This window comes from Phodopus roborovskii, unplaced genomic scaffold (assembly GCF_943737965.1).
Source record: "Phodopus roborovskii unplaced genomic scaffold, PHOROB, whole genome shotgun sequence".
Lineage (NCBI taxonomy): Eukaryota > Metazoa > Chordata > Mammalia > Rodentia > Cricetidae > Phodopus > Phodopus roborovskii.
In genome coordinates this window covers 70,023-91,902 of record NW_026125308.1, presented here as the reverse complement: position 1 = coordinate 91,902, position 21,880 = coordinate 70,023, and the positions used below count along the sequence as shown (strand labels likewise).

The following is a 21,880-nucleotide window of genomic DNA, read 5'->3' as shown; positions in this document are numbered from 1 at the left end:
AGTTATGATCCCAGTTCAGGAGAAGCAGAGGAGTGGGGCTTCCTGGGTCTCCCTAGCCTACTTCAGGGCTTCAAGCCAGGGAGAGGACTCAATTCAAAATACAAGGTGGAGGATGCCCGAAGAAGGGCAGATGAAGTTGTCCTCTGACCTCAATTCCTACATGCATGCATGTGCATGTACCTCTCCACACACATGCAGCTGTTAACAAATGAACATGTTCTCCCTACACCACACACACACACACACACACACACACACACACACACACACACACATCACAATTACTAACACTTACCAGCCTTAAAAATGCATGATCTTGTGGTAAACAAAACAGTGGTAGAACTATTCAAATTTTTCTTTGGGGATACAGAAGAAAAGCTGACAGTTTACTGAAAAACTGATGAATAGGAATCCAATGTCTATAAGAGATTATCAATTTTAAATTTCTTCACTTACTACCCATTGCTTCTTCAGACATGTGTTTATGGTGGCATTTGTCAGTGTCACCTAGAACAACAGCATTACCTTGTTGAATTTAGGGGTATATAGGCAGTTCAAAATGTTTTCATCTTCCTTTCAAATAATGACAACTTGATTCTGTATATAAATGAAAGACTTTGGAAAGCATTGCATGGACTGTCCTAAAGTATACGTGGAAATACTAAAGCAACAAAAACAGTCTCTATGTTACTGCAAAAACAGCACTCTGTGATGTAAAATAGCAAAAGCCTGGGCTGGTATAGATTCCACTGGGCAACAACTATATGTACCTAGGATACTAAACAAGCAGAGAATGCTCACTTGTCAATATGGTTCGTTCAAATAAAGTCAAAGAGTTCTTGTGTCTCCCAGACCATATAAGAATATGGTGAAGTGCTTTATAGTACTCGTCCTAACAGATATGATGTAGATGGGAAAGGGGCCCTAACTTGCTGGGCTACGCATGTTGGGAGGTGCACAAGTAGACTGGAGATGAGCAGTCAGCCCCTGAGCCTTTTTTTTCACTAGGCACCCCGTGTCCATGTGCACTGAGGAGGGCTGACAGTTTACTATAGTCCCAGGGATGAGCTGACATGGTCAAGAACTGACATGTAGGACATGCAGGACGGTGTCCACCCCGTTCTTGGTTCCCTTCTGCCGCCTTTTCCTGCAGGTGGCTGGTGGGGAGAGGACTTGCCTTCCTGTTTCCTTTTCTTGATAGCATTACAGTGATTTGCAGCTAGTCCGTGATAAGCCTGCCACTGCTGTCCTAGGAACTTCTGCTTGTTTTCCAAGGGCTCAGAAGTCCTAATCTCAGGGCTGTCTCTCTGCTCTTGGATTCTAGACGGTTTCTTATGGTGCTACCAGATGCTCAATCTCTCTGGGAGTCTGGTCATCAGGCAATAGTGTTCACCATCTGCCTTTATGAGACAGTAACTCAAAAAAAAAAAAAAAAAAGAAACAACTGACACACAGGATCTGCCCACACTTATTGTCTGCAGGAAAAAATGGGGCTGGATGTAGTCACAGAATATAGTCTTTTTCTTAGAGTTGCCCTTAGGACATTGAGTGAATGGCCTGAAGCCTTAGGAATGGCCTCAAGCTTCCCTTCACAATTCTCAATGAAACTACTAGTTTAACTTGATTGTTACATGTGTTTGAAAGCTGGTTGCAGGATTGATTTTAAAAAGGGAGTTATCTCCCTTGTTGTCTCTGGACTGGGTCAAATGTGCTAAGGGTTAGCTTTTACATGTTAGCCCCGAGAAAATCTTTTTGAGTCAGATCATCTCCCATAAGAGTGGGACACTTAGCTGCCAAAAGACACACGAGAAAATATATCAGTCACCCACCCAATCTGGGAAACAGTGATGGTTACTAATGATACACATGCCATATTTACTTTTTTCTTTTTATACGAGCAAATTCACTGCATTTGTAAATAATACACAAATGAATTTTATCTCACTTCTTAGATGATTGTGATAGTGGGGGTGTAACTGAGGCAAGGTTACCCCATCTTTGCCTGCATTGTCTATATTTTCATGCTACCTGTCTGTAGCAATGAGAGACCCAAATGTCATCCACCAATCAGCAACTCTGAGAGGATATGCCGTAATAACGGAGATAAGAGACTGCAATGACACATGGTCCTATTCTTTTCTGCATCCTGATAGCGCATTATGACATGACAGGCAAGTGATAGCACTAGGGTCACTGATGGGGCCACCAGGTTCTAGGATAGGAGGGGAAGCCTCTGGCTAATAAAGTAGAACAAAGAGTTACCCCCAATGTCAGTTCCAATCCCTGAGAGGGTCCTAACAATGGACTGCTGGTTCTAATAGTGTGATTAGCTACCTTGCAGTCATATAGTCACACACAATGTAGCTGACAACTACATCTGGAATGAATGCCTCTCATTTTGTTTCAGGGTCCCCAGGGCCATCAAGTGACCACAGCAGCAGGGCCTCATCGCCTCTCTTTGACAGTGGCCTGCACCTGAATGGACACTGCAGCCACACAGTAAGCGCGTGCAATCCCCTGACCTCATAACCTGGGAACCTCAATCCCCAGGGCCCTGGGTTGAGAGGAAAACTGTCCACGATCCAGCAGAGGCACATTGCAGTTGTTCTGGAAGAAACAATGAAAATGGAAATTAGTCAGTTCCATTGAAATTTATTCCCATGTAGTGTGTTTGTCCTTATACCCACCAAGACACTTTAAACCAGTGGTTCAAAATCACGTGGAAAGCAATCACTATTTTCCATTTTGAGGAGGAATTCAAAGTAGCCTCTAGGTTTCAGGCAACATTACCAATAGGGTCTCAAGTTGTTTTTAGGATATTTCCAGAAGACTCACATGAAAGGAGATCACTGAGAACTTATTCCCAAATTCATAGAAAGCATCAAGAAAGCATGAGCTCTGTATATTTGCCATGAGGCTTAATCCTGTGCCTCACCTCCCCTTATCCTAAGACCCCAGAACTGATCATAACCACCCTAGTGCCTGCTACCTTGGGTCTGCCTCCTAATGAAGGAGCCAGGCTTGCTCTGGGTAAGTGGGTTTATTTATCCACATTGACTTTGGTGGAGAAATAGAGTGCTAGCATCCCACAATTGGTTTTAAAGTGTATTTATAATAGATCCTTTCCCGCCTTCACATTCAGGTAGAACACAAGGGAAAAGATTCATGCTTGTTCATATAGTGACACCACACCATATTGCTTTAACAGTTTAACTGGCTTTTAGTAATTTAAAATTTGGCTTATGTAACTAACAAAGAATAAGCAACATATTCATAAGTCACATCTCCCAGTCTTGGGCCCATAGACAAGCAGCATCCTAATTTTCATAGCCATCACTTGAGTTTAAAAAAATTAGTTTTGAGCCAGGCACAGCGGCACAGCTATCATCTCACCTACTCAGGAAGCAGAGACAGAATATCAATTGAGCTTGGTAGTTTGTAAAAGCCGGTCTGAGTAACGTATTGATAGTCAGTTAAGACAAGTCAGCAGAGAAAAGCAAATGGTTCGAGTGGCTATTGTCCTGTGTTACCCTAGATACAGGAGTCACTGATGAACTGATGACACGGGGTCAATTCTGTATTTCCTTCATCAATGAAGAGCCATTTGTCTGCTCTCACAGAAGAAAGTCCATTACTGTCCACGGAGTACTTGCACTATGAACTACACTTTGTTGCTTTTAAACTTAGCTCTGTGACAAAGGTCCCAAGATAGACATCTTAGTCCTGCTTCCCTCAAACAAGATGCAGCTAAAGGTAGAAAAGATGCCCAGCTAAGAACATTCTCTCTCTATGGGAAGACATGGTTGATGCCCATTTGGGGACATTGGATCACAAAAGAAGGGAAGAAGTGAGCTATGGCTGACAGCGGCATGATTATAACATGTAACAAGACAATAAAACCAGAAGGCATATAATTACTGTTGTAAAAATTTACCATAACATAGTCACTAAAGCTGAGAGAAAAATGACAAGATTGATGGAGTGATGGCATGCCTCTTCCCTGAAATGAAGCAGGGAATCTCTGTTTTCAAAATAAGAAATATGTAAGATCTTCTATGAATAGTTCTTTTAAAGGGGGCTGCAGTGCTTCAGTCAAAATAACCCATCATCTTTGACATCATAGTTACCTTAAATTACATACTGACAGCAATCTTCATTACCTGGTTATTAAAAAGTGCTTCCTTAAATTTTTTTCCTCCTGAACTGGGGAAGTTGGTGCAAATTTACATGTCTAACTGCTTGCTACTTATCTCTCATCTGATGCCTCTGTATCTGAAAACTATTTATAAGTCTCTTTTTGAAGAGATCCATATTTTATTTGGGCTAAGATCCAACCTGAAATGTGATTATACTTTATCTATATTTACATCTTGATGGAAAAAAATACTTTCCTCATACTACATTGGAATCTGGACTTGCTTTTTTGTAAACAAATACAGATGATGTATATCTTTTCCCCCCATAAAATGAGACTTATTTATAAAAGTCAGATAGACAGTTATATTCTAAGAAGTTTTATTAATTGCTTTTCTCTGCACTGTGGCAAAATACATCAGAGAAGTATCTCCAAGGAGAGAGGATTTATTTGGCTTGCAGTTTCAGAGGAATTTCAGCCCCTTGTGATGGGAAGGCATGGAGGAGTTTATGGTAGCCAATCACATGGTAGAGGCTGCTTACACCATAATAAAGCAAGAGGCAGAGACTGCAGGCCAGAGCCTGGAATGCAACCTTCAAAGACCTCCTCCTAGCTGGCCCTCTTACCCAGTAAGACCCTATCTCCTAAAGATTCCACATCCTTCATAATAGTCCACAGGCTAGGGACTCAGCATTTAAAGAAGAACCCTAAAGGAGACATTCCTCACTTAACCTACAGCATCAATTCACTTTTAAAATCATTGTAATTTTTATTTAAGACCCATTTTTTAATAAGTTAAGGACATTTACCAAAATCTGTGTGGTTTGGAGAAGTAAAGTCCAGATGTCCAATCTACTGAGCAGAAGGTACATCCTGACTGTCCTTTCATAGCCATGTTCTTCATTTAGAGTATCCTCTAGGCATCAAGGTGGGGGCAGCTCACAGCAACTCCCAGAGCTTCCTGTTTTCTCATCTCTGTTGTGAATACATGGGTGCAATTATGTTTGAATAGATTTCAGCTCCTCCAGCTGTTTAAACTGTCTTGGATGGCTTTCTCAAGATAATAATGTATACTGGGATGGGTGTGTGTGTGTGTGGGTGGGTGTGTGTGTGTGTGTGTGTGTGTGTGTGTGTGTGTGTGTGTGTGTGTTGAGGTTGGGCAGTTAACCTAAGGTGGTGGTGATTCAGAATGAAATTGTATTTCTTGATTTAGAATATCCTGGCCTAGCTGTTCTTTGTCCAGTTGTGCCTCCCCAGAAGGGAAAACTCACAAAGTCACTGAACTCAGGAATGCAGGGAGGAACTATCAGACTTCCCTCCTCCTGCATCCTCACTCCCACACAGAAAGAGAGGAGGAGGATGCAGCGGATTCCTGTCCTGAATCAGAGGTTTGTCTTGCAGCATAGGTGCCCTAAAGTACTGTTTGCTAACCCAGCAGGCTGCTGTTGTCCAGGACAGCTTAGGTTAGGGTCTGCACACTGTTCTTTGGCAGAGCTGCCATGGCGTGAGTAGACAGCTTTTGTGCCAAGCAGTTTTCTGTGCTGGCCCATCCAAAGCAACCCTCCATGGAGGCTGGGGACAGTGCCCATCTGGCAGAGGCCTGTACTATGAGGATGCTGCTCAGGGTTAATGTCTAGGAACAGAAGCCCAAGCAGTAAAGAACTAGGGCTCATCATATGAGGACCCTGCAGAGAAGGGAGGGTGGATATTTTTTCTTACATGAGCACAGTGTACTTTCAATGTTGGTTCTCTGTCGGGAAATGTGGAATGTGGCAAGCTCTCTGTGCTAGCTGCCACTGGAGAACTGCTGTGGAGTTGCCTTGGGTTTATAGAAGTTCCTGCCCAAAATAAAAAGCAAGGAATTAAGCTTATTTTGTTCACTGCATTTAGAAGTGGGCTTCAGTTATGTTTTACAGTTTAGATATGAAGGATTCCTCAAAACAGTCCTATGTTAAAGGAGGGTCCTCAGATGCTGGATCCAGTCAGTCAAAGGTGGTTTATTTGATCATCACCTGATAAATGGATTAGTCTGCTGATGGAGTCATAATATGATGATATTATTGGAAAGTGGTGAATGCCATGAAGTGAAGCCTGGTTGAAAGTGGTCGCCATGATTTTGAAGGGTATGTCTTGTCCTGGCACCTTCCTGTTGCACACTCAGCTTCCAGGATGCCCTGAGATCAGCAGTTTCTCTCACGGTCTGCTTGGAATGTGAAATAACTCTGACACATTCAGTGTTTAAATACTTTGTACTTTGGGGCAGTTGGGGAACCTTTTTTTTTTTTTTCTTTTTTTTTTTTTACATAGCAGGCAGGCACAGGTCTGCAGTTCTAGCCAGGTAACTGCTGGGGGCAAAGGGCCTGCTGCTCCAGTGGCAAGCTGTGACTGCCACCATGCTTTCTCCAGCATCATGGACTGTATACTCTCAAGCTGTGAACCAGAATGAATCTGCCTTCCTTTAAGCTGTCAGGAATTATTCACAGTTACAAGGGGAATAACTGGTATACAATACCACAGTCTTCCACTGTCGCCTCTCAGCCCTCTGTCAGGCCCACAGCGTGGAGCCAACCGTGAACCATAAGCCCTGAAACAACTGAAATAAATTACTCCCTCTTTTTCCTGGGTGTTTTATCCTAGCAACAGCGACACACCTCTCAGTTGTGGGGAAGAAACCTGAGCATTTTTTGTGCCTCCTTAGTCGTCTTCTGCAGTACAGCATAGTAAGCATTTACTGAGGCAGGTGGGGATGGCAGCAAACCCACCGTTCACGGCATGCTTCCACTTCAAAGTGGTTAGCAGTTTAAACGCCTCTAAATACCTCTGAGGACATGAGAGCACAACTCTGGGCCTTTATCAAGAGCTTGACTTCTCAGTCACTCGATATTTTGTTTTTCTGCACCCTTGACTGCAAACTGCAGGTGTGGGGACTCTGGATACCTTTGGGTCCTGAAACCCCTCCTTCCAGGCTGTCCTCCCACCAGAGTCAGGGGGTGGGCAGAGCCAGGTATCCAAGGAGTCAGGCATGAGGAAGGCCAGAGGTGCTAAGGGCCAGTGTTGCTGGAGTAGGGTTTAACAGGCCAGGTGTGCACCAAGAACGGTGTCCACAGGTCAAAGTATGTACAGAGCTACGGCTGACGGGAAAGGAATTCTAACAGCTGTCTGTCTCTTCTACGTCTGTAAATGGTTTTGAAGATTTTTCAGATCTAGTCGCACAAGATTGTCCACTCTCTTCAATTTTTTGTATCACCTATTATTCTCTTTTTGTCAGATGCTATAGCCCCCCCCCAAAAAAAATTAGAAGTGGGTACAGCTAGAGTGGGCTGTGCATAGGTGAAGCACGGGAAGGGCACACAGCTGCTGACAAAGCAGTGGGCATCTGTCTCCTCTATTGCTTGCTGTGGGTTTCCCAGCCAAACCTCAGACACTGTCATCTGTAAGCTTTCACAGATTTAACAGATAGCAGCACTTGTGACTTCTCATAGGAATCTTTTAAAAAATAGTTTTCAGGTACTTATAAATGACAGTTCCCTCTAAGGAGAGAGTCAACCAAGCCCCTTTGGGAACAGCACTAACCATGAGCGCCTGGATAGTGTCTTGCAGCTTTCACTTTCAATCAGGGCTTTCCTGGGGTCATCAGTTTTCCCTCCTCTGGTCAAATATTGCTCTTTTTATTATGCTTGTGCAGTTTTGTTCTCTAAAATCATGTTATCAAGGGCTCACAGCCCCAGCAGGATTTGAGAAGATGGAAATTGCAAGCTGAGACCCACAGGCAGGTTTTATCTGCTGAGCAGCCATTATTATTTTAAATTGAACATGAAGTGTCCACACAGCTAGAGACAGACTCTTGTCCTAGGTTTAGTGATTATTTGTTGATCAAAGTGTTTTTTTCTAAAGCCGAAATCATTCTAGGGTTACCTACAAACAATATCGAGATATAGCAGCCCTCTATGATGAGTTTCACGCAAGAAATACATACACCACACCAAAAGCTATGTTGGAACATTTTGTTTGTGTTCAAACTGACACTTTGCATGGTCTCTTCTTGCTAATCTCTTCTGAGTAATGAATGTTATTGCATAGTATATCAGAGTATCCATGATCCATGGCTTTAACAAGTCCTCAGGCACTTTGCTGGTGCTTTTTAAAATTGGTCACGGAAATAAACGTTATACAAATAAACATTATACCTATGAGTGCTGAGTGTTTGGGGATTTTTTGTTTGTTTGTTTTGTTTTTTAACAAACATCTGAGTAGAGCAGGAAGTCACAAACTGTGCTCAGGTAAAGTAGGGGCGGGATGAATATGTGTTAACTGACAAGGTACTAGATGTCACCTCACTCTACCCGCTTGTTGTGGCTTTACCAGCCAGACCTCAGGAATAATACCTATCTCCAAGGTGAAATCTTTTTAAACATTGTTAAGCATTGCATTTCATTCTGCTGAATGGATAATTGAGTTAAAATTTCTTTACAAAATTATGTCAATGCTCTGCTAAAGTACATTTATGTAGCTCACAAACATGGGAAGTTGGAGGCAAACAGATCAAGGTATAAGAGCAGTAGAGGATCCCAACTAGAGTGACAACTGCATCAAGGCAGCATTCCATGGTGCTGGGCTAAACTGAAGTGTCAAGGTAACCTGGATACTGAAAGAGTCCAAGGTCACATTTAATATCAATAAACTGAATTTCACTGAAACTGAACTGGAAATTTGTCTTTGAGAAATTGTCTGTGCCATTTATATGTTCAGTGAGGTTTTTTTTTTTTTAAGCTGATAGGCTACATGTTGTCAGACATAGACATGAAGACCTAAATGGTCAACCTCGATTTCCTCTGTAACACAATTCTCACACAAGAAAATTTCCAATGACAGGAGGCAGCAGTTAAAAACAAAATTTAAGCTGGATAAAGCAAGGCCTTTGCTTTCAAGCAACAAGAACCTGGTGATTGAGGCTGCCAGCTCCCACAGCAAGGCAGGTTACAGGAAAGCACCCCTCTAGGGTTCTGTGTTAGGATAATGGAAAAGAAACAATGTGCTATTCTTTTGACTTCAAAGGCAAGGGGACAGGTTCAGAGTTTGACTTAGCTGGACTCTGTGACAGAGCAGAAATAACCTACCAGGCTACAAGAGAAACCTGGGAGAAACAGGATCTCCATATCTAGCAGAATCCCCAGACAAATGCACAGGGAAAAGGCTGCTTAGGGCAAATGTCCAGAAGGGATCCAAGGGGTTGGAGTCAAGCACAGGTGCTAGCTGTCAAGCTGGAATTTGAGATTCCCCTGTGCTTGGATTGGAGGTGCAGTTGACTCTCTGAATATCCAGATGAGTATCCAGAGAGGTGACACCTTAGACACTTGTATGTTACCTTTCTCACAGCTGCAGAACGCCCCAGGAGGCCTCATGTTGTCACATCTTCTGATGTGATGTTTTGATGTCAGCATTTCTCTCCCTGGTAGATAAATATCTCCCAGCTGCTTATAGAAGCCACTGTCTCAGGATGAAGGATGCACCTTTGCCAACAAGGAGGCATTCAAGGAACTATTTCATCTAATACTCAGTGGCTGGCTCAGCCTGATGAAGTTGGACATGAGACTTGTAGGAATTGAGCCTAAAGAATCATAACTATCAACATAGTTTTCAGTACGCCAGATTGTTGGGATGAGAAGAAAGTTTAAAATATTTTAGTTAATCCATATGTGCTATAAAGAAAAGCACATTTTGAACAGTTACTATTCTTGTTAGCACGTTCTTATTTTCACCAACAGAACCTGTTTCCTATTTTCTGAATAATTACCGAGCATAGTAGCTGACTGAGAGTGTGGAGCAGGAAACCTGGCTGGGCCCCACTGTTGTGTGACCCTTTTGGATACAATGCAAGGAGGCAAATCCAATTGTTCCTTCATAACTATTGTCTCACAGCTGCTGCCTCTGGTATTTGTGAACTAGTACCTCATTCTTGTCATTGTTTTTTTTTTTTTAAATAAAGTGTTTTATGTCCTTAAGTAATCTGCAAGTTAGGAAGGGCTGCTTAGTGTAGCTGACCTCAGAGGTCATTCAGACTCTGGTCTTCTGGAGGGTGCCCACTCGGCTCATATCTCTCCTTACCAGGTCCCCCAGATTTTGGGAGATTTCTTGTGGCCTATTAGCGGTGCCCAAGGGTGGGCTTCCAAAAAAGTTAGTATCTATATTAGCCAATGAGACCCCCATGCCCAAGTCCTATGCTACATGGGAGAACACAACCATGTGTACATAGCTCAGGGCAATTAGACTTTTTCTACAAGCTCACAGTCTTTCTTCCTGTTGGCAGAGTGTTTGTCTATTCTCTACATCCCCAAGGATATATTTCTTCAGCCTCAGGTCCAGGCAACTGGACCATGTCACCTCACCAAAACCAGACCTGTATGGTGAGGCTCCTGGTTCCAGTGTGAGCCTAAAGTAAGATCTTCATATGAACACATGAGACCAATGGAGAAGCCATATTCCCCTTACTTGACACAGGCCATGGGTCAGGTTGATCACAATAAACACACTCTATAGAAGGAAGTTGAGGAAGTTCATTAGAGGTTTTGTCACAGTTCCCTTCAAAGGTACCTGATGTCTGAGGTTAATCTTTAGGATTTATGTGACCTTTGGGATCTCCAAAGCCTGAAAATTAAGAGCTATAGTCATCCCCTTAGGGACTCTGTCCCTCACAGGTCAAGAAGAGGTATGACTTCCCATATTTCTGAATATCTAACAAAGAAACTCAAGACTCACCATGCCTGACCTAGAAATATACCTCATAACTTGGATTCATTTGCCATTGGTAGAAGCAATTCCATTTTGCCCATATTAATTGGTCTCTGGCTTTCATCAGCTCAGCTGGTTTTGAACTATTTTCTCCTAAGGTTCCACATTTTTAAGTTCTGTCACAACTGTAAGGCTCTCCTCCAAATGCAGTTCTCTCTGCCCTCTCCTTTTCGCAAAAACATTTTTTAAAACTTATTTTAAGGGCTTTTATTTTCAAATATGGGAACTGCATTCTGTCTGGATCTCTGAGAAGTGATCTTGTATGTTCTCATCAGTTGAAGTGTGCTAATCTGCATTTTGTGGGATGGGTGCCTCAGCTGGAAGCCTCACCAGAGAACAGTGCTCTGACTGGTCCTGCATTAACTGCCTCTTGCTTATTTTTCACAGGCTCCATCATCACCTTCCTCACCCATAGCTAATGAACCAAAGTATGAGAAGCGTTGGCTAGACACCTTGTCAGTCCCTTTGTCCATGGCGCGGATCTCCAGGTACAAAGCTGGAACTGAAAAACTCAGGTATGTGACCAGTGTTGGGAGTGGGAAAAACTGGTGAACCTGGCACTGGAGGGAAAGGCAGTGAACTCAGCTCTGTGGCAATGTCTGGCAAACCCCTTATTCTGCCAGTTTCATGGATTCAGTGTCTGACGGCAGAGTTGGCAAGCACAGGCATTGTCTCTGCAGAGTAGCATTTGAGGAAGTATTGGAGACCACAAGGAAAGAGATACAGAAGCAGTTGTAGTGGCTGATCTTTATTTTAAGTAGGAACTGTTCTCCATTCTAGCAAGAGCAATTGTCATTGCTTAGGAAATAGTCCAAGAAGAGGAAACACTGTCTTTGGCTTTAAGTATGAACAGAATAGGTTCAATTATAAAAGATTAGATACTTTTCTAAATTGTAAACAGACACTGAAAAGCCATTTAAACTTGGTGATCTTCATTTTCTTCATTAATAAAGTAAGAGGGCTAGGCCAGCTCCCATGTTCAATAAATGCTATTTGTTTGGAAGCCCTGTTAACAATGTCGTTTCAAGGTGTATCTTTGAAAGCTCATGTACCAGTCTGGGTAGGCTGCAAAGGCAGGACTCCTTGTTTGAATTTGACAAAAGCCAGATACATGGAACAGTGATATGCTTACTAACTTCAATTAGCAAAGTAATAGTATAAACATCTTGCTGTAAACTGAACCTTGTATATCACAAAATATGTGTGTATGGTTGCACTGTTGGATATGTGGTATGAGTATAGTTTGTATATGAAGTTGCACTGTGCAGTGAGTGGTGTGAGCATGTATGTGTTCTCAGGCTTCTTTTTTTTATAGCTACATCATGATCTATGTATTTATGGGGTACAGTGTATTTCACACACAGCATGTGAAGACAGAATCAAAGTAATTATCTCAAGATTTATTAATGCTTCTGCTGCTGTTGTTGTTAGGCATGAAGAGATGGCTTAGTGGTTAAGAAACCAACTACTAATCCAGAGGTCACATAGTATTTTATAACCACCTGTCACTCCAGCTCCATGGAATCTACCACCATCTTCTGGTTTCCACAGGCAGCTGCACTCACATGCACATGCCCCCAGTCTCCACATACATATGCTCTTTTAAAATAAAAATAAATCTTTTCTTTATTTGGGAGGTATGGAAGCAAACGGGTAGAGGTATCAGCAGAGGCCAGAAGACAGTGCCAGAGCTTCTGGAATAGGCATTACAGCTGGTCGTTAGCATCTAATGTAGCTATATTAATATTCCTAATCCATGAAAACTCAATGTAATGACATCTATTTTTTCCTTCTTTAATTTCCTTCACTGATATTTTATAGGTTTCAGTGATAGATGCTGAACTTCCTTAAATTTACTCCTATTTTACTATTTTGCAAAGGGGATGTTTCTTTAATTCATTTTTGTATAGTTTCCAGTGTTCAGAAACAGTTCTGATTTATGTATGCTGATTTTGTATCTTCTAGCTGTAGTGAGCTCATATGTCAGTTTGAATGGTGTGTGTGTGTGTGTATTGTTTATGCATGTGTGACCTCTTTGTGGCATTTTCTGTATATAAGATCAAGTCATCAGTAGACACGATTCCATTTCTTCCTTTCCTATATGTATGTGTAGGTTTCCCTTTTCTTGCCTACTTGCTGTTTAGTATTTCCAGTACTATGCCAAATAGAAGCAGTGAGAATAGATATCCTTCTCTTATTCCCAATACAGAGAAAGTATTCATCATCTTATTTTATCACTGAGTATGATGTGTATTATGTGTGTTTTGTTTTGTTTTTACACTCGTTGGTGTTGTTGGAATATATATATATATATATATATATGTATTATATATATATAATATTTTTGAGAATTTATTTTTAATTATGAGATAGTGTTGAATTTTCTCAAATGTTCCTTCTGTATCCATTGAAATTGAAATGGTCATGCAATTTTTACCCTATATTCTCTTGGCATGGTATGTCGTGTTATTGTGTGTGCTTAATAATACTTTCATCTCATCCGGGCGTTGGTGATGCACACCTTTAATCCTAGCACTCAGGAGGCAGAGACAGGTAGATCTTTGTGAGTTTAAGGCCAGCCTGGTCTACAGAGCTAGTTCCAGGACAGATTCCAAAGCAATATAGAGAAACCCTGACGCTTAAATAATAATAATAATAATAATAATACTTCCATTTCAAAGACAATTCCAGTTGGTCACATACATGATCATTTAATTATCCTATTGAATGTGTGCGTTAATGTGCATATGTTTTCCATACTAGCATTTGCTTGCAGTGTCTTTGACTGGCTTTGGGGTCAGACAGAGGGTAATGATCGTCTGTTGAAATTAGCTTAGACGTGTTCTGTCTTCTTTGATTCTTTGGAAGAGTTTGTGAAGCATTGGTGTTATTTCTTCTTTGAGTATTTTATAGGACTCAGTAATGCCACCAGGTGCTCACATTTTTTTTCTTTGATGAAAATCAAAACTCTTGACCCAGCCTTCTTAATGGCTCACTAAGATATTCTGCCTCCCTGAATTAGTCTTAGTCTTTTGTGTGCTTCATGGAACTTATCTTCTATGTTGTCTTAATATTCTGGATTATCCAAATAATTGCTATAAATTGTTCCCAGTTGTCACATATGATCCTTTCTATTTCTATAAATAATTTCCAATATCTTCTTATTCATTTCTGATTTGAGATTTTCTTTCTTAATCTTTCTGAATTTTTATCAATTTTATTGTTTCAAAGAATCAACTTCTAGTTTTATCATACTTCAGTTGCCTTTATTTATTTGTCTATTTTTATTGTTCTTCTTTGTTTGGGGGGAGATAATATGCACACAAATACACATATGTGCACATACACATGTGTACACACATATACCCACAAACATTAGTTTCAGTTCTTCTATGTGAATCGAGACAAGTGTGTCTGTAAACAGAACTGTAATGGAGGTAGGGAGCGGGGAGATCCACAATGCCCCTACAGGCTCACATGTTGACAATGTTACTGCTATAGCTCCTAAAGTACATTGAGTATTTGTGTGTGTGTGTGTGTGTGTGTGTGTGTGTGTGTGTGTGTGTGTGTGTTACAAAGGAAATCACACAGTGGGGACAGGGCAGTCCAGTGCCTGCCTGAACACTAGAGAGACATAGGACCTGGTAGCTGTTCAGTCTATGATGCTAGAGGCCTCAGAAGTGCCACCCAGCCTCAAAAGCCTAGGAGTCCCCAGAAGAATTACTGGTGTTTAGTTTACCTGGCTAGAATGAAGAAACTGGAGTTTGGAGTCAGCAGGGGATGGCAGCAGGAGTGATAAGCACACCCATACATGAGGAAGTGAAGGCAGGCATTCCTGCTTTTCTCTCAGACCTCTTCTTTTATCAGAGCCACATGCTGGTAAGTGCCATCAACTCTGGGACAAAGCTGATAAGCTTTCATGTTCATAAAATTTTGTGTGTTATTTAGTGTTTTGTTCATAACAGATTGATGACTCCTTTTTTAGCACTACTGTCTTCATGTTGATAGACTCCTTTAGCCTTTAGTCTAGAGGACAACGTTGCCAAATACTGTTTTCCTGGTTGGGAGTTTTTTTTTGTTTTGTTTTTTTGTTTGTTTGTTTGCTTGCTTGCTTCTAATACTGTAAATGCAGTATTCTAACTCTCTCCTGAGGTTTGTGGTTTCTCCTGAGATTTTGACAAAAAATCTGAAGGCTGTTCCCTTATATATGATACCTTTGTTCTCTTTTGCTGCTTCAGAGTTCTCTCTTTTGAGAATTTGATTAATATGGCTGGCTGTGCTGGTTTGCTTTGATTACTCTAGGGGTATCTCAAGCTTTTTGGAAATGGACTTCTCTATATCTCCCAAGATTCAAGTATTTCCAGACACTGCTTTCTCCTCTCCATCTGGAACTCACACCATTATATATCTGAAAGTATCCCTTCAGTCCACCATGATTTATTTACTCCTTCCTTTTTTCTTTGTTTCTTGCTTTTTCCCCACTGACTGTCTTATTAAAATAACCTGCATTTGACTTCACTTATTTTGTCTTTTGTATGATTAAGTCATCTGTTTGGACTGCATCTGCTATGGAGGCCACAGTTGATGGACATCAGTGTTCCAAGGAGTATGCATCCTATTTTATCCTGAATAGGATGGACTGCCCCAGAAGTGAGTTCTTTGGGGCTGGTGATAGGGGTTTTATACAGCAAAACTTGTGCTGGATTCATAGAATGGAATCTCTTCCTCTGGGCTTCTAGATGACACTGACAAAATCCTAGAAAATGGGCCATACTGTTCTGATCTGTGGCTGAAAGGAACTTAAGCCCAGGTATAAGGCCATCCCAAGAACCTGCAAAGGCATTGTGGGAGATGTTTCCTTCTAGTCTTATGCAAACAAGCCTTTCTCGATGCATAGCCACAAAAAATTAGGACTAAGATCCAAGTCTTTGAATCACAGAGGAGTCACTTTAGAACATTAGCAGACAGGCCTACCCTAGAGACTTCAGAAGTATCTCCCTATAGAACTTTGGCTGGACATAGCTGCTCCAAGACTGTAGTTAGGAGGTGCTTACCTGAGCTCTGAACATGTCAAGATCTACTAAAAGCTGTTGATTTAACAGGTCTGATCCAGTGTCAGAAGTATGTGTGTCTCCCATGTGGGTTGCTTTTTTCCTGGACCATAGCCCAGAGGGCTTCATGAAAACCCAAGAACCATTCAGCATCAGCTATGAGAAGTGCCTGGTACAGTTAGCCATGTCTCCCCCTAGGTCCATCTATTTGTAGGACAGAGCTGGACCCACTACTAAGGGACTGCACTGAGTTACTTGGAAACTCTGAGATGATCAGTCCTTCTTCTGTGGCCCAGGTATAAAACTCCTCCCTTGCTGGATTGTTTTGGTTTTTCCTCCCACTGCTTGTCTGGTCCTGCCACCATGCCTGCCCCAATTAACACACTGAGACTCTGTATTTGATATAATACTATTGGCCAGGTATTAGTTTCTTATCGGCTAGCTCTGTCTTAAGTATTAATCCATTTCTATGTATTTCCACGTGGTCTTACCAGGGAGAGGCGGCTGGCAGTTCTGCTTTCTCCAGACTCTCCATCTTGACTTCTCCTTCCTACTTCCTCTTTCCTCCTTGTCTCCTAGTCCCTCCTATCTTCCTTTCTTTTGGCCAACAGTGCTTTATTCATTAACCAGTATGAGAAACATATATACATAATGACATCTCCCATCATCTCCTCTTTTCTGTCTAAATAAAAGGGTTTTAACCTTAACATAGCAAAATATATCACACAACAGTTATCAAATAAGAATCACAGTTAACAATATTTAGTCCATTAACACTTAGCAAGATTTAAGAAAATATCCCATCATCTATTCTATCTTTGTGAGTCTAAATACCTATATGTAACTTATCTTTAAGCTTAACTAAGGAAAACTATAACTATCTGTCTTCAACTCCTTTAAAGACCACAGAAGGATAGTATATAAACTCTAGAAATGACAGAGACATCTTGCCTTGTCAGCCACCTGAAGTTCTTCTGTAATCTTCCATCTTCAGCCCATAGGCCTTAGTGTGTCTAGCAGACTCTTCAGCAAAGTAGGAAACCCTAAACTGTCTTCTTGTATTGGCAGTTTTCAGTCACTTTTCTCTGTGTCCTGCAAAGAGTCTGTCAGACTCTTCCATGAAGCAGGAACCCTGTTGCAATGTCCATCTTGAATTAGCAGTCACTTTTCTGTGGGTCCTGCATGTCCAGTTTATACAGCATAAAATCAAATAGTCCAGACATGAGCAGTATCTCGTCCAAATGGCTAGTCTTGCCATATTGAAAGCAAACTTCATAACTCATTTCCTCAATGTCCATCTTCCTTTCTGACGCAGGTGGTGTTGCCAGGAGCAGTTATGTCTCACTGTCAAGAAAAACCCTAAACCATTTTAAATGCCATATTCTGTAGGTCTTTGAAAGCTTTGAAGAATGTCTATTTATCTCAAATATATCTCTGTATATCTAGAAATCTTAACTACCCTAACTATAAGATCTGAATATCATAGGTACTATCTATAATCTGTATTGAATTATATATTACATTTCTAAATTAGCTATATTAACACAATACCTAAACAAGAGGAGAAATATACATATCACAAAATTGACCTTAAATTGTATCAATAAATGAAAATCCATTCCAAAATAAAGTATTCATATCTATATCAAAGTATGGCTATGACCAAGCCCTTTGGGGTAAGACTGTTTTAAAATTTTCCACACAAAAAAGAAATTAGTTGTTCACTGAGAATTTGAGGGCAGAATATGTTGATATGAAATAGTCAGCATGTTCTCTGAGGGTCGCAGCAGAAGGCAAAGTAGTCTATAAATGTAGGAAGATGCCTGTAACACTATAGCAACATTGCCTTGCAGATGGCTCAACCCCATGCTGCAACTTTTGAATCCTGGGTCAGCTACCAAGATGCCTCTCTCACAAGCATAGCTTGACAGTTGATCATGTCTATAAAGAAAGCAAGCTATTCATGGAGGCAAGCTAACATTTCACTTAGGTCTATAACACTGATTTCCCACTGTGGGACAAATCAGTAAAGCATAGCAGCTGACACATGACAGTCACTGCCTCTTAAAGCCCCTCAGTTAGGAGCCAGCCTGGCTTAGATGGTCACTGTCTGGGTTCATGCTAAGCAAAGATCAAAACATTGGCGTAGCTGGTCCATCATCAAGGCTGAAAACCAAGAATAATATGTATACCAACCAACAATTTTCTGATAGTAAAGAATATGTAGAATTGAGGGGTTGTAAAGCCCAGAGGCCGATGCTGTAAGACAAGTCAAGGTGTCAAAGGGGCATGCAGGACTGGAACCTGGGTTTGCCCCAGCTGCCCTCTGGGGACTGTGATAGGGCTGCTTGCAGGTGTTCCCACCTATGTGTTGTTCTTGCTGAACAAAGGAATGAGAGGCAAAATAAACATTTCACTGCTTCCTGAGGTGGTTCTGTGGAAGCAACATAAAGACTAACTGTGGGTGCAGAGGAGCTGTGTGATGACTTGTGCAGATGAAAGTGACTTGCTGACAATTGTTAAGCTGACTGGATCTATAATCTATATGACTATAAAGAGACATGCCTCTGAAGAGGTCTGTAATGGTATTATAGAAGGATTAATCAAGAAAGGAAGTCACCTCAGAATGGGTGGGACCTTCCAGTGGCAACCCAGAAACAAAGTCCAAGAGGAAAGCTGCTACTCTGCTAGTGAGTATATCTATTCTGTCCTGTCACTGCCATCCTTCACTGACATTGGAACCCATTTTCAGCCTTCCACTGTGGCTCTCTAGAATCCTCTGGACTACATCAATAACTAAGACATACATATTTATGTACCTAGGCTTTCCAGGGTGCAGCTATTGTTGGGCTACCCAGCCCAAACTTTGTAACCTAATTTAATAAATCCCCATGAATAGATATCTATCGATTCCCTATAGATAGATAGATAGATAGATAGATAGATAGATAGATAGATAGATAGATACCCTTTATTGGTTCTGTTACTCTCGAGAATCTCAATACATGAAACTAAACAGTGCAGGAACTTCCCAAGAGACATATCCCTATTCTCCCAAAGAGAAGACCCATTTCCACACCTCTTGTTTTATACTGGCCTTGAAAAGGATAAGGAGTCATTGACCTTGTTCTTTCTGCACATCAGGAAAGGGAGGTGGGAAGGAAAGGAGGAAAGAGAATGGGAGGAAGTGAAGACCACAAGTTTGGGTCCTATTGTCCCCATCTGTCCAGGTTCTGAAAATAACAATGAAGATTTGTTTCGTAATTGAGGGAAAATCCCATTTGTTTTTAAGTGCTCCCTTTACAGAAGAACCAGTGAGGACCAGATGGGCTTTGTGGAGTCAAAAACAGAATGCTTAGGCATGTTGCAGATAAGCACATTTTGCAAAGTGATAGATAGTATAAGTCACAATTTCCCTGATAAATGCTTTAGTTACAAAAGCATTTCAAAAATAGAAAAGTTTCTCTATAGAGTGTGTCAGGCAGTCAAGGTTTCCCACAGCATAGTGTTCTCAATGCCTATGAGCCTCGGGTACCAGCTTCACACAGTATGCAGGAAAGAGTCCTGAACACACATCTCAGTAGGAAGAGAGGCTTGCTGTGATATTAAAGATTGTCGTGGGTGACAGAGGTCAAATCTGCATGGGGCCCTGTGGTCATCATCTGTTGGTACCAGGTAGCTGTGTCGGATGCCTTGGCAGTGGGACAGCTGCCTTATTCTTCTGCTCTCTCATACCTTGTTCCAGACTGTCCAGGAAGGGCCCCTCTCTGCATGGGAAACCCACAGCCCTGCCAGCAGCAAGCAGGAGATAGGACTGCTGTTGTTTTCTCAGTACACTGTCTTTAAATACACGTTTTATAGACAGAAGACTGACAGAAAGAGATAATGTGTTGCTGAATGGGTTCCTGACACCTGCTGTGGTACAAGCTACTCAGTGTGCACTTAAATGAACCAGTGTTCTGTGGAAGTCACAGAGACCTCTGATAGACTCAGGTCACTACTGCCTTGGCTAGTGACTACTTGCACATAATTGCCCTGATCTGAGTCTATGCAGGTCCAGAAGCAAAATACTGCTGCAACTGTTCCCTCGGCCATCCCCACACTCATCTCTCCTGCTGCCACAACCAGCCGTCTTTCTTCCAGATTGATTCACACATAACCTTTCCACTTACTCCCTCTGTGTCTGACTCCTTCAAACACTCTTGTCTGTTTCTCCCCCTGCATCAAATGTCAGTTTCTCCATGTAGAATCTTTCATTTCTATCTCTGAGGATTATTCATCTTGACTGTGAGGGATTAGTACCCTGTGTGCTGATGGATCCTGAAGCCTCCACTTTCAGACACGGAGATCGCTTCTTAGCCGAGCAAGATAAACTCTTCACAAGTCCTCCCATTTAAACACTAAGTTGATTCTCCTCTCCTTTGTGTGTAGAGATTTAATAGGCTCTCAAGATCTGAAATGAAAATAAATAGGAAGAGGTTTTAAAGATGGAAGAATTGAATCATAATAGATGAAAGAGGCATAACAATGTGCATGCCTTTCTCCCTAGAGCTTGCTCCAGGCTGCCCGCTGTGCTCACAAATCTTTCATCTCCATCAGTGACAGAGGCATCTGACTTGGCTGCTACTGACTCATTGCTATAGGCAAAGTCATTTTATCTTGATTGTCTGTCCTCAGTTTACCAGAATCCTCATTGTTACAATAAAATTAAGGAACCACAGAGACAAGGATTTTCACAGTAGTAAAGTAAGGGATACAGTCACTGGCCCTTACCCAGGAAAATTAATACCAGGTCCAGAGAGACCTGGTTGGGAAAGAGGATGGGGAGTAACTGATTCTCCCAGGTTATGAAGTGACCTTGGGGCTTAATCTGGCTCATTAAATATAGTTGGAACCCAAAGCTACACAAGCCAGGCACCTGCCAGCATCAGCAATCTGCCTTTTACCATGGAGTGTAGAGTCCCAGATCAGGTATGTCACTTCTCACCTTGATCTTACACTTAACGAAATAGTAATGGGACTCCTAGTGGAATCTTTAAAAGGACAGTGATGTTGATCGACCCTTGGCCTGTCACCCATGAAGACCAAGTCTCTCCCAAGGATACTCCTCTGCCCAGATTCCTTCTCTAGAATGAATTATCTTCCATGTGTGGAGCTGAGAGGAGACTCCTCAAGCTGTAGTTTGCAAATGCATTGTGCTGCTTGCTCAGCTAGATGTGATCCTAAGAAGGTAAAGGGTTCTTCCAGCCGAGCAGTTTTATGATATAGAGTTGCTTTTGTTTTGTTTTGTTTTGTTTTTTTTTGTGTGTGTGTGTTTGTTTTTTCCTTTTCTTTACGTAGATAAGGTCCTATTCAAAGCTCTTGCCAGTTTTCCTAGGAAGCAGTGTGACTCCCTTGCATCTACCACCTGCAGCTGTGGTCTTGCCCCATAAGGAAAGAGTAAAATGACAGCCACTGGCAGTCATAGCCAATGTAGTTATTACTGAACCAAAAGCAGAAAACAGGTTCAAATGAATTGTGAGCTTGGGGAATAATGAACCATGTGCTCCTGGAAACAGCAGTTGCCATGGTTTCAGTGCACAGGGATCTTACAGTTTCTCCAGATCAAACATCTTCACTATCAGGAGCTAAGAAGAAGGCTGGGGTCAGAAGTCCCTTCTTTCTTCTAATGGTGACATCATTCCCTGCCTTTGCCAGCCTGGCCTTATAAGTAAATGTAGGTAAGTAGTTGACATGTATACACTCAGTTTCTAGATCTCAATAGCAGAACCTTCTTCAGAGGGTGAAGGTAGCACCATTGCAATGTTTGAAAGCTGATGCACTGTGTTTATTACAGTGGAAGGGTAGCTGCCAGCTGGCTCTCTTTATTGTTTATTTTCAATGCCATTGTTTATAAGATGTGTAA

The 21,880-nt window shown here is 41.6% G+C and overlaps 1 protein-coding gene across 1 annotated transcript in view; it reads left to right on the top strand.

The window, feature by feature from the left end:
- Positions 1-21,880, top strand: part of LOC127213763 (gamma-2-syntrophin) — a gene marked incomplete at its 3' end in the record, with an annotated part of 113,692 nt that overhangs the window by 35,169 nt on the left and 56,643 nt on the right. The window contains exons 7-8 of the mRNA XM_051174226.1: positions 2,408-2,499; positions 11,312-11,439. Of these exons, the coding sequence (XP_051030183.1) occupies positions 2,408-2,499; positions 11,312-11,439 (220 nt within the window). The remainder of the gene's footprint in view (positions 1-2,407; positions 2,500-11,311; positions 11,440-21,880) is intronic.